Genomic DNA, 13,491 nt, shown 5'->3' on the forward strand with positions numbered 1-13,491 from the left:
ACTATACTAATGTAGAGAAATTAATTTTCACTTTTTTTTTTTTTTTTCACATTTTTGGAAGCCCACAAATTTACCATATACTGTTGAACTAGCAGCATGTATACTAGCAGCGTATACTTTTCTGTTACTTTTTCAAAAACAATAAAATAGTAAAACATTGTGTGAAGGGCTTGCTCAAAAGCTCATTGGATCTGATATAAATTGTAGTTTGTACACTTTGGAAAGTGACATCAGACATTAGATCGGAGGCTGAGTGATTATCAGAGGAAGAGCACAGGCTGATTGACAAGGTGAAATAACCTTGTGGGTTCAAATCAGACACTAGCAACTTGGCATCTAGAATGTATTCTATGCTAATATGCTATACTAGAAGTGAAAAACAGATTATGTAATAATGTTCTGCAAAATTTCTGATAGTCTGTGCACTCTAGTGCACAGCAGTGTTTTGAAAGGATGTATTTCATTGCACTATGCAGAGAGTGAAAATCATCTGAATGTGAAAAAGATTTCTAAGATTCCATATCCTCTCAAACCTTTCCTTATTCTTGATATAACATTTATTGTGTATGGGCATAGCATTCTGGTCCCAGTACATCAAAGCTCTTTTGTAGAGATTAAGCATGTATTCAAGGGCTTTGCTGGACTCAGACTAAAGTATCTCATAAAATAATTTTTTTTTTTAAAATCTTGGAGTGGATGGGAGAGTTTCTTCATTAAAGAATACAGATCCAGTATTCTTGACAACATAGGAATAAGAATCTTATACATAGGATTTCTGTAAATCTGTTACCTATACAGAACAGTTAACTTTGTATTGTGTGAAGGTATGCTTTGGTCAATGGTCTGGTGTAGTACAGCCAAATAATATGAAATTTAAAATGAACACGAGTTTATTTCATATCTATGAAAATATGAACAGGAAGTGAGGCTTCCATGAAGTGTAGAAGTACAGACAGATCTGTGACCTAAAAAGAGTCTATGGCAGCAGTCTGAAGTCACTCTTCCTCTTTTTCTCAGCTAGCTAACGTACCCAATATGTAGTACTTACGTTTTATTTTACTGTAATTTGCAGACTATAGATGTAGTGTAATCTTACAGTTTAACTTGGGCTTGTATATGAAGTATTGTGTGCTGGTATGTATTTAATTTTAAAATGAAACAGTGTAGTTGCTCTTTGTTTTTATTTTATCATTTGCCTACAGAAAAATTTTACCAAGGCAAAATTTTACACTAAACATCACAGGAGAGGAAAAAAAAAAGAAACCCAACCCCAAAAAAATGAAACAAACAAACAAACAAAACAGAGGGCAGAATGCTGTTTACCATTTATCAGATTAATGCAAACAATACTTCTCATCTTCAGCTCATTTGGATCTTTTGTTTAGAATTCAATCTAAATCTACACTACAACACAATAAAAATGCATTATTCTTCAAGACTGGTTTGTTTCCTCTGGAGAAGGTAGTTTGTCAAGTGCTCCCATCTCTGCAAAAAGGAAGAAAAAAAAAAAAATTAACACATATGTAAGTATGCATATTAATCTTAGCAATTAACTAATGAAATCCAATTTGAGTAGTATACATTTTTATATTTTTCTTCTCTCAACTATAAGAGGCAAATCCTTGAACTTTTCATATTTTAATTTATAAACTATTGGGTTTTTTCTTCTGAATGTTAGTAATATCTTCCTGCTGTAATTTCACCTTTTTAGAAACAGCAGTGACACAATTACAATGGAATTATATCAATTTTATTATGTCAATTGATATTGCTAGATCCCAACATCTCAGAAGTTTTAATATTATCCAGTTATGGCTGTCATCCTACAGCCTGCTCTATATGGGAAGCCTTTATAGCTGGAGGGAGCAATTTTCAAGAGAAAGAGCTGAAGGGCACTTTTAGTTATTGCCAAGATACTTCTTAGCAGTTAATATTTCAACTTTATCTTGCAGGTTATGCCTAATCTGCATAACCATTCCCTGAATCTGAATCCCATGAGTGGGAGTTTTCCCCCTCCCCCCAAAGGAACATATCTAAACCAATATATTTAATGTAGTAAAGTTTCATTTCAGCAAAAAAGTTGAAGCGTCTCTACCATAATAAAGTATGTTTTTCACCTCCTAAATCTACAGTTCTGATTTTGTGTAAGAGTTTGTACTAGGTCTTGCCAATAAATATTGTTAAGGGATACTACGGTAACATTCTGTGTCTTTTGAAACCTGGGAATACAAGAACTATCTCGGGGAAAAGCCATTTTATATGATCTGGAGATTCCCATTTTTTATGAGGACAGATAATAATACCATAATTTCTGAAAAAAAAACCAGCTCTTTGTCATCACTATCCTAAACAAGGAATAGTTATCTAGAGGGGCAATACAACCTTTTTTGCTCATTCTTCCCAGGGAAGGAGTATTTTATATTTCTATGAGATGCATTCAATTTTCTTGCCCAACTTAGCAGCTCTTACCCTACTCATCAGAGAGTGCATGCTTGAGCTCAACATGTTTCACACCCTGCCTGTTGTGTCCAGTTACTGGTTTTACTTCCTAGGCTCACATAGCAGAGTAAAGGAGTGTTTAGGGCTCCTTCTTTTTCACAGTGGCACAACAAACAAGCTACTACTTTGTCCACAGTAAATATACATGCTAATAATCTACTTTAAATATATATACATGAATTCTCTCAGGCCCTTAGTACTAACCATAAAGAGTTTTTGTTTCAAATGCAAAGTTGATTCAATAAGGACTTTAGTTGATATTTTCAGTAGTGAGAGTTATTTCGCTTGGGTAGATACAAATCATTTAGAAAATGGCACCAGAGAGGTCTAGAATTTTGTTTCCTATATATGCAAAAAATGAACAGATCTCTTGAAAGTCTCTTTTAATAAAGAATTTAAAATACAAAAGTAACACACAGTTCTTTGTTACTATTCTACAGCATACACTTGCTACAAAACTGTTTATAATTTGCAAGTATTCATTATGGTTTTGTAGACAGTTTTAGAAGGGCTGAAGAGGTTTTTAAAGGCTCAGAATTGTGTTGTTTTTCTTAAAAAAGCAAAACTAATGAAAACTCAGAAGCAGCCAGATTTCTTCTTCATCGAATGCTATAATAAAATTACCATTCTTATAGAATCAGCTGTAAGCTCAGTTTTATATTTCTTGTCACAATTTTGAGACTCCACAGAGTTTTTACTAGCAGCATTTTGAGCTGTTTGCCAACATTGAGCTTAGTGTTGTTGCAATTTTATGATGTGACTTTGTTGTAGAATACATGAAGAAAGGGAGATGTATTTCTTTCATCACTAACAAGTGTTTCAGAATTTCAACTAACTGGTTTTGACATTAAACTGAGGTCTTATTTAATTAGTTATTGAATTGTTTTATACTAACTCCCATGTAATCAGACTGTATTTAGTCTGTGTTCAACTATTCTAAAAGTTGGGTCCCTACAGTTTTAGTAGTAGCTTTTATTATTTTCATGGTGCCCAGAGTAATCAAATGGTATTAGAACCTGGCTATGTTGGATATTCATTGACCTGCAGTTTAGCAGTACTACCTGCACTCTCTGAATCAGGCCTATTCCTAAGTGCACTAAAATGGAATTGATAGTTTCTCCCCCCCACCAGAGATGCTGTTCAAGGTCTTGCACACTCAAACCTGTAGCAGACTTGTACATTCAAGGACAGTCCTATCTTCTCAGTAAGTTTCACACCAGAAGGTGTGAAAGATTAAAAAGGTATTCACTAACCTTTAAGATGCAAATAAGCCAAAAATTCAATTACTGTGCGCACAATGTTTTCATCAGCCAGCAGTCTTCCAAGATTCCCTATAAAACAAGTTGGTTGTTACTTAATGTTAACATGGTATGAAGATCTATTGTATGTGACATTGTGGCTAGGTTTATGAGTAATCTGAAAAAAACTATTTGAAGTTTCTTTTTCCTTAAAATCCTCATTAGAAAAACCTCATTTAATGGAAGAGCAAAGCCACATTAAGGTAGGTAACTGCAATTCTCAGAATCAAAATTGCCCAGCTTTGTATGCTATTCCTGCATAGGAGCTGCTTTGGCACCTTAATGGTCATGGTCTTTAAGGCTTTACGAGTTCTGCTGCAGAAGAGAGTTAGCCTCTGTTATCAACTCTCTCCTTTGTGTCCACCAGCCTGAGATTTAAGGGAAAGGTGAATTTAGTAAACACATTCATCAACTTTGCAAAACAGTTAAAAAGTCTTCACAACATCTGATCTTGTTCCCAATAAGCCATTCGAGTGATAGAGAAGTGATTTGTAGCCCAAAAGCTAGGCCTGGGACTTTACTAAAAGCTCAGAAAGGTATATTTTTGCATATGTATCTAATACAATATACTCCTCTTTGATCTTGTGGAAGTAGGCCTTTTGATGCTTTTTAAATGGCCCAACTTATCAAGCTCCCTGGGAGCTTGTTACTGCACTTTGGGAGATTGAGAAGTATGCTTTCTGTGTCTATTAAAAAAAAAATGGGGGGGGGGGGGGGGGAAGACATCTTGCTTTTTATCAACAGGATGGAGAATTGTTCTATATTAGAGAACAAATGATAGGTAATTTCACTAAGATTTTTAGCTCTCTGCACACAGGCAGATGGGTACCACTATCTGACTGACAGTCCATTAGTGTATCACTCAAAAGCCCGTCCCTTGATGTTATCCTAGGGGATGTGTTTTATCTCAGAAAATAGTCTGAAAGACTGACTTGCAGCAGGTGAATGTTGGGGGAGCTCTTCCATGATGGAAGAGAAGTGACATACAGCCCAGAAGGCTGACTGAGCTCTGTAGCACAAATAAAAAATATTGATGGGGAGTTGCAAGGGACACAAAGGTTCCTGGTATATAGCCAGTCAGCATTTAAGAAATTTGCATCTAAAAGTCTTGTCTTCCAGTCTTTGAACTCACAGAGATATTATTACTCATATTAATAATACTTGTATTATTTGAAGTTTTCCTTAATTTATTTTTTATACTCACCTAACCTGATACAGGGTTTTGTTATGATTAATCATTATTATATTAGTAGCTTATTGACTCCGATTTTGTTACCAATGTGATATTTATTGTATTATTTTTCTTTAGTGACTTGAGCATATTGTACATGTGTGTTTCTATATACTCTGCTATTGACCTTAATTCTGTGTAGCCTATTACTTGCAGACTCTAGTAAAGAAATAGTTACACTCTTGGAATTTAACAATTATCCTAGTTATGCTCATAGATTTTTTTTAAATCCTCCCCTGACCTAGTGTTAAGTAAATAATACAACTTACAAGTTCTTCTAGGTTATCTGAAGAGCTTGTGAATTTTGCAGTATTCCTTCAAGGAGAGAGAGGAGTCCTTTGCATTAATTCTTTTACAGTAATAGTGTGAATTTAATAAAAAAAATCCTTCATTTCCAATTAAAATAAGAATTCTGACTACCTTATGCATTTTTTTTTATATTCATATCTCCTTTGAATAGGAACTCTATAATAAACTTCAGCTTCAAAGAAAACTTTTGATGAGAGAACAACATCTAAAATGAGGTCCAGAACAGAGGCTGTTATATAATTTTCAGGTCCCATCCAGACAAGTTTGGTTGAGTTTACTTGTAATTGTGGAGGTGCAGCAGTACCTGGCAGAAGACTAAATCTTAAAGACCATATTCCTGTAAAGGACCTGGTAGCATATCCACAAATGGCAACATGTTGCAATGTGAGCTGCATTGTTAGATTCCAAACGCCTACCTTTCACATTGTTTCTGACTATTAAAATATTATTTTTACACCAGTGTTTGAGGAAGTAGGTTCTTCCTTTCTCTTTTTTTTTTTCTCCTTTTTTCTTAAAAACAAAACCCCGAACCAACCAACAACAACAACAAAAAAAACCAACCCACAAAACAAACAACCACTCCCAACCAAAAACCACCACATGCACAAAACCCCACAATGTAACTGTACCAGAACTAAACAGGCAGTCCTTCTGAGAATGTAGCAACTAAGAAATGTATTAATGTTACTTTTCTATTTGGAATTATGTCTATGAAATTGTAATTAAGCACATTGCCTTTATTTATGAACTTCTTCAGTGTTAGCTACATTTGCATTGTGCAGGGTGGATTTAAAATAGCCTGTGAGAGCTCTGGGGCTGGGACTTTGTCCTCCCCCATCAGTGCAGTACTGAATGCAAGAGTACTCATGTAAGTACCGCTTGCTTTGGTTGCAGTAAGGACAGATCACCCTCTGACAGCCGAAAGACGAGATTCATCCTAGCTGACTTTAGACGTCTGCAGCAGATTTAGTTTCTCCTCAGGAGAAAGAAACCGGTTTTTCTAGAAGTTTCTACATCTTATCCTGAAGTAGGTGTTCAAAATAAATGCTAAAAGTGCCAGCTTCTCTTTATAAAGGGAGTCTAGACATCTATTGTAGAGGCCCAGCCTTGGATGACAAATCCAGAACAAGGCTGCATCCTTTTCATTGCCGCTTATTAAACTCCGATACATGCAACCTCAAAAAAATATGTTAACTTGACTTCGGTTTTGACCAGGTTCTCAATCTTTTAATGAAGTTAGTCCATCTTGCTTAAACATAGGAAATATTATGAGACTTAACATGATTATTTTTTTTTTTTAAATAGTGAAGACTCTTACGACATAAACAGTGCCATACAGTTCTGAGGTCTAGTTTTAGCTCTGGAGCATCAGAATAAAATAAAAAATAATGAATAAATAAATTAATAAAAGCCAGTTTCTATAGCTTTCCCTACTGAAAGATTCCTTTATGAGCTTGCTTCTTTGCTGAAAAAAAAATTAGCTCTTGAGTGTATAGGGTGACATTTGAACTACTTATTTGAACATATGAAAAGAAAAAGCTAGGTTTATTCAAAGTAATATGATCTGTTATACTTTAAAAGCAACATATTTATGGCACTTTTCCCTGGGCACCAAGATGTTTTAAACTATGACCAAGAGCACACTGAATGGCCAAATTTCATTTTTCTTCCTTTCATATGTTTATTAGGATTTTTGTTAAAGTGCAGGAATAGCCTTGTATCTAGGTAGGTAGTTAACTCAATAACAGTAAATATATTACTAAACATAAAAAACAAAATCAACAATACTGGCTTTCAGAATTTCATTACCTGCTTTAATATCCTCATCAGGCTGTATTTCACGTTTACCAGTGAAACCATGTTTGTCATTAAAAGATCTGTGGTTATCTACTGCATCTGATAAATTAAAAATCAGAGGAGTTAATTGACATAGCAACAACCTTTGCTGTATTGCTTGTTTTTCATGGATTTCAAAGAAGAGATCATGATGGGCACTTTTGATGTACAAAATGACAAAGAAGCAATTAATGTGTCACTAAATGAAATAACCTGTCTTCTGAATTTGTGCTTATGATTTATATCATTTACAAACCTAGTCCTGTACTACATAGCTGCTGAAGCTATTGCTGAATTCAGAGGAAGTTGTAAAGAAAATATAAGTTTGTACATTCACGTGTAATTTGGGAAGTTGTTTTTGCTACTCTTTCCTCTATTTTTAGAAAATGATGCCAATGAGTTTGCTTAAAAGAAAACTGCAGATAGTTTTTGAAGGTTATTCATGTAAACTATCTTACATGCCCCTGGTGCCTCTTCTCTCCCCCTTGCAATGGGGATTGCCTTTATCAGTAAAAGCTGATCAATAAGACCTGCAACAAAGGATGATTCCTATTATCCCATCTTAGATAAATGGCACTTTGACAAGTACATTTCCCCACAGTATCTTTGCCAATTTGGTTAGATCTGCTTTGGGGCTAATACACTTCCACACATTTACAGAACCAGTTAATATCTTTAAGATGCATTAATCTTTTTTTTAGGTATCCTTAAGGTTAGTTAAAAATAATGAAGAGAGTCACAGTAAGTATCTGTAGTATTTGTTATGTACTGCTAAGACAGAAAACATAGAAACATTGGTAGTGAGTGTTATTACATTAACAACAAATAAGGGTAAAAGGACAGATATTTGAGACAGCTTAGCACTGCATTTCACATAATCTTAATTTGTGATTCTCCATCTTTGTAAACCATTGTATTCCTGTATTTTAAACACCTTCTACATTAAATATTTTTCACAGAGTGAACTGTTAATATTTACAGTCATGAGTTTGTGTGTTATTGTTTTAAATTGTTTTGCTTTAATTGAGGAAAAAAAAAATTAGTAGTATAATAAAGCCAGGTAGCAAAGCCATTTTCAAACAGATTTAAAGGTGAAATCTGAAATACATTGAAAAGTGCCAAAATGTCACATTTCGTCATTCATCCCTTGACATCTAAGATGCTATAAGATGTTGTAACACTTTGGGGGAGGGGTGGGGTAGTATTTGTCATATGAAAATTACAGTTCAGAAGAACAAAGAGTGAGCAGATGTGCACAAAGTTTCACAGCACCACTCTGCTTTAAAAAAGAACAGTTATTGTCTAAGACAAGTCAACTCTATAATAGGCATGTAACTGATATCTAAACAAGTATTCTCCCAAATGAGTTTCTTCAGTCTTGCAGGTTTAGACAAAATTACTGTAATCATCAGAAAAGTGAGTAGCACACTGCAGCAAACTGGTTCACAAGAAAAAAAACTTCTGCATTTTGAAATAATGCAAAAAGAAAGTGCTTGACTTACGTGGCCCAAGCAGGTAACCAGCACTATTCAAAGTCCAGCCCCTTTTTTCTCTTGCCTTAAAGAAAAAAGTGAAAGTATGTTATGAACTACATAGTGCTTTCTGAAGACAAAGGAAACAGCACCCAAATGGGCATTCTCTTAGCAGAAAGTGTCTTCTGAAGGCTTGAGATCAGAAATATTGTAAAAAATAAAAGCAAATAATATTAAGAAAAAAATAACGGTGAACTCTTGTCCTTCCCCCCCATCTAAGTCAGTAGTTTTGCTATTGACATCCATGCGAAGTGAAGATTTCACCCCATATAAGAGAAACTGCGAATCACACTTTGGAGGCATAAATTTTGACTTTATACTGCAAGTCTATATTACCACCTGATAATCACCTTAACAAACAGCAATGTTTTCTTTTAATCGTTTGGATTTACATGACAGCCTCTTTATAAGAGGTCCACATGCACACCACCTATTTCTGAGTCAGGTGGGACACCTGTTCAATTTTGAGCTGTAAACCAGACACTCTCTTTCCCTTCCTTTAGTCCTGTTACTTGTTACAAGGGAGCTAGTATTAAAGAACCGCAAATTCTTTACTAAAAACCTGTTTACTGCCCAAAGTGGTTTTGAGTGCTGCATCTTGCCCAGCCCCTGTATCTAAATGCAGTGTGTATCACCGCAAGGTTTAGTATTACTTGCCAGCTGAGACATGGACACTGCCCAACGGATATAGGGCTTCCAACAGTGAAATTAGTACTTACCGAGAAAACCAGTCCAAGTGTTTCTGACAGGGTGGCACAAAGGATTAAAGACAGAAACAGGAAACTAGTGCACCTCTGCATCTGGAAAGAAACCGTTCTGGGGTAAGTGCTCCGAGTTACCGCTTTGCTTTCCAGTTACGGATCCCACAGAGCACGGGAGCATCCCCGCCACGGGTGGGAAGGGGGGGGGGGGCTGAGCCTTCTTCCCGTGGGGCAGGGCGGCTGCGGCTACGGGTTTCGGTTTGGCACCCAGATTCGCACCGGGAGAGAGTCCGAGAGGGGAGTACCTTGAACTGGGGGGCGACGGCCTCTCCCTGGCAGCGCTGGTGCTGGCGGTCCGGGACGGAGAGGGCAGCTCGTCCCGGGGGCGGCGGTCCGGGGCGGAGGGGGCGCGGCTCGTCCCGGGGGCGCTCACTGCATGGCCACAGTGCGCGGGTTGCAGATCTGCACGCCCACCCTCGCTTCCCTCCGCTCTTTATGGGCTGCAGCACCACCGGGAGAGGGAAGGGGGAGACGAGAGCCGCCCACCCCCCCTCTCCTCCGCCTCTCCTGGGTCATTTCCCCCTCACCAACCCACTGCATTAGGAAGGGCAAAAATTACATTAATTCAATTAGAGGTATTTGGAAGCACTACGCAGGCTCCAGGGAGATAACAGCCCGGGCAATTACCTCTGCTGACGGCGGCCGTGGGCAGGCTGGTGGGCAGCGAGAGCAGCTCTGGTCCTGGCAGCCTTGCCTGCCCCTGCCACTCGCTGCAGCTTCACCAGGGCTTGGCTGATGGTGGGGACTAAGAAGGCGTAAAGTGAATAGAGATCACTTTTCCGAGACTCGGGTGCGGGAGCAGAGCTAAATACAAACGTCGGCGTGTGATGCTGGCTAACGAGATCCAGTGTCTGGGCTTTGCGTTCGGCAATACTGAGGACCTAACACCCCGCTGCTCTGCTTGCGATCCCTGGAGAGCTCCCTGTGGTCCAGGCCACTGACGGTCCCTTAAAAGCCTTTCAAGCCATGCCCTTTGCTCTAGCATCACAGCAAAAAGCAAAAGGAGCTGAGTCAAAACTCGGTTATTGTAATTCCTCGCTGCTTTGTATCCGAGACAGCACTTATTTTTGTTGTTGTTGGGGGTTTGGGGGTTTTTATCTAAGGCTATATGTGAAAGACTAGGGATGTAGCTCTCCCCAGTGATTAGACTAGCCCTGCCTGTTAATTTACAACCAGTGAAGTTTCACCAGTTTGCTTATCTTAGTTGTGGTTACAGCTGACATTGGGATGTGCCCACTTGAATTACAAGGCAGAGATTCCAATGTCAGTTCCCTTTTTTCCCTGCCAAATTCTCTTTTCTCTGCAACAGATGAGTTGGTTCCCTACAAGCCCCTCAAATTCATCTTTCAAGAAGAAAAGTACCCCAGATGTTGCACAGGATAAGTTATACTTCCAGCTCCTTTTTCTGAAGCTGCTTAAGATTCCCTGCAAACTTTTACACAGTGTGTATGTGAACTTGAATGGGGAGCCAAGACAACTATTGAACAATGCAATACAGCCATCATTCACCAGTTTAAAAGCAAACAATTTGTTTTACTTCAGTGCAGCATAAATGTTCATAACCCAGGCTAAAAGCAGAAGCTGTGTCTTTTAGTTCTGTTTCCTACTCTTTTTTGTCAGGAGCAGTAGGGTTGCAACAGTCTAGCCATGTCATTGGATCTCTGATCTAAAACTGCTTGAATGAAGTTTATTTTATACAATTCTTAAATGCTAATGTACATAAATGGGAAGCTCAAATTTACAGATTTCATTTGGTGCTTTTTATCATTTGCTGAGGATGTTCTGTCAGCCATTGCATGATCCTCATAATTCAGACTAGATAGATCTGGAAAATAGCAATATAATTTTTGCAAAGTGTTGTTTTCCTTTACCTTATCAAAAATGCACTTCTGGCTGAAATTTCCTAGCTTTCAACTGTTAACTCTCCAAAAGTAATGTTTGAAACTTGAAGCTTCTCCATGACACAAAATGTTTTCTTTGTGTTATTCGAATAAAACCACAGAAGTTATATCAAGAGATGTCAAAATTTGCATTCAAGCAATATTACAAAAGTGTGTTAACTGTTATCTTTGACTACAGTTTGTTCTTCAGCTTCCTGTAAAAAGTATTTGAAACAATGTATTTTAACCTGTAATTTTTATCCCATTCATCACAATACTTGCATCTTCTTGTCAAATTACAAATTACATATTTACAGAGTAAAATCATCTCTTCAACTCCACTAGAGTCAGATGCAGAAGAAAGCCTTTTTGTATACTCAGAGGCTTAATCCATCACTTGACCATCATACTTTTTGTATAAATCTATCTTTAGGTTAGTGTCAATTAAATAATTTTATCACTCATTCCTACAATTGATGTTCCCATTCCCTCAGTTTTCCTTGTCAAGAATGCTATTAGCCTTTTATTATTCCATAGGAATTTTAAATCTCACTGCTCAGACAGAAGAATTAGAATTAGTCTGAAGCCTGCCTTTTCCACCTTAGCTTGAAAAATGGCCATTTCTGTGACTACATGGTTTATTTTCTTATTGAGGCGATGTCGTGGCTTAACCCCAGCCAGCAACTAAGCACCATGCAGCTGCTCACTCACTCCCCCCCCATCCAGTGGGATGGGGGAGAAAATCAGGAAAAGAAGTAAAACTCCTGGGTTGAGATAAGAACGATTTAATAGAACAGAAAAGAAGAAACTAATAATGATAATGATAACACTAATAAAATGACAACAGTAGTAATAAAAGGATTGAAATGTACAAATGATGCGCAGGGCAATTGCTCACCACCCGCCGACTGACACCCAGCCAGTCCCCGAGCGGCGAATCCCTGCCCCCCCACTTCCCAGTTCCTAAACTAGATGGGACGTCACATGATATGGAATACACTGTTGGCCAGTTTGGGTCAGGTGCCCTGGCTGGGCATGAGAAGCTGAAAAATCCTTGACTATAGTCTAAACACTACTGAGCAACAACTGAAAACATCAGTGTTATCAACATTCACATACTGAACTCAAAACATAGCACTGTACCAGCTACTAGGAAGACAGTTAACTACATCCCAGCTGAAACCAGGACAGGTGACCCTTCAACATACTATTTCCTGCATTGATTTATTTGTTGTTTGGTTAATTGTAAAGGCTTAATGCAATTTACAGTAGCTGTTAGGTTATGCCTAGTCCTCACCAGAGGTTCCCCATCACACAAACTCACAATGAAGCTCATCTGAAATTTACTGAAGTCAATAGAACAATAAGCATTGATAACAAAACTGTCTCTAAATTGATACATGAGAGACAGGATTACCATTGGCTGTCTCACACAACATGTACTCTGTTCCATAATTGTAACTGCATTTCATAATAATTGAATGAAAACACAGGAGATAATACTGTTTTCAGCCTCAAAAAGCCAAAAAGCTTCAAATTTTTAAGGAAATGATAATACAGATTAAACAAATGAGAGTATTGAAACAGTGGGCTTGGGAAAAAATTAATTGCATTTTTGTCACTGGATTTTTAATTTTGAGAACAAGTGGTCTATCCTAAGGATTCTACCATGAGTTTAATCGTAAAAATTTCCCTTATATACAAATTATTTTTAATTAACAAAAAGCATAAACCATTGAGAATGGCTACTTTGTATAATATTCAGGAAAAACACTGAAGAAAAGTGGATTTTGCAGTATATTTTGGAAGGGTCTAGAGTTGCAGTGTCTCCCTTCACTGTCCAGCTTACTGAAAGATAATGAATGAAGCAGGAAAAAGTGTATCTTCTATTTCTGTGTTGAAGTTATATAGCTAGGTTTGGTTTCAGCAACTCACCAATGAATATTAAAATCAAATATTAAAACCCACTGCATTCACAGAGTGATGTCCATCTGCATGAAAAACAAGTGAGGTTTTTTTCCTACTTCCCCGTTAACAACAAGAGTGAACATATTGTTTAAGATCTTCCTCAAGTATGTACACAAAATTTCTTGTTAGAGATATTTTATGTGAGCAATGGCAACGAATTCTAGGCTTGGGAGACAA

The 13,491-nt window shown here is 37.4% G+C and overlaps 1 protein-coding gene across 1 annotated transcript; it reads right to left on the bottom strand.

Moving 5' to 3' along the window:
* Positions 1 to 703: 703 nt before the first annotated feature.
* On the bottom strand, positions 704 to 9,850 carry GAL (galanin and GMAP prepropeptide). Its single transcript, XM_069804517.1, has 6 exons — positions 9,712 to 9,850; positions 9,425 to 9,505; positions 8,676 to 8,730; positions 7,147 to 7,233; positions 3,753 to 3,830; positions 704 to 1,485 (listed from the first exon to the last, which is right to left on the bottom strand). The coding sequence occupies exons 2-6, from the start codon at positions 9,503 to 9,505 to the stop codon at positions 1,433 to 1,435; spliced, it is 354 nt and encodes a 117-aa protein (XP_069660618.1). The 5' UTR covers positions 9,712 to 9,850; the 3' UTR covers positions 704 to 1,432.
* Between the last annotated feature and the right edge of the window lie 3,641 nt (positions 9,851 to 13,491).

The sequence above is a fragment of the Haliaeetus albicilla genome, chromosome 16, assembly GCF_947461875.1.
Source record: "Haliaeetus albicilla chromosome 16, bHalAlb1.1, whole genome shotgun sequence".
Lineage (NCBI taxonomy): Eukaryota > Metazoa > Chordata > Aves > Accipitriformes > Accipitridae > Haliaeetus > Haliaeetus albicilla.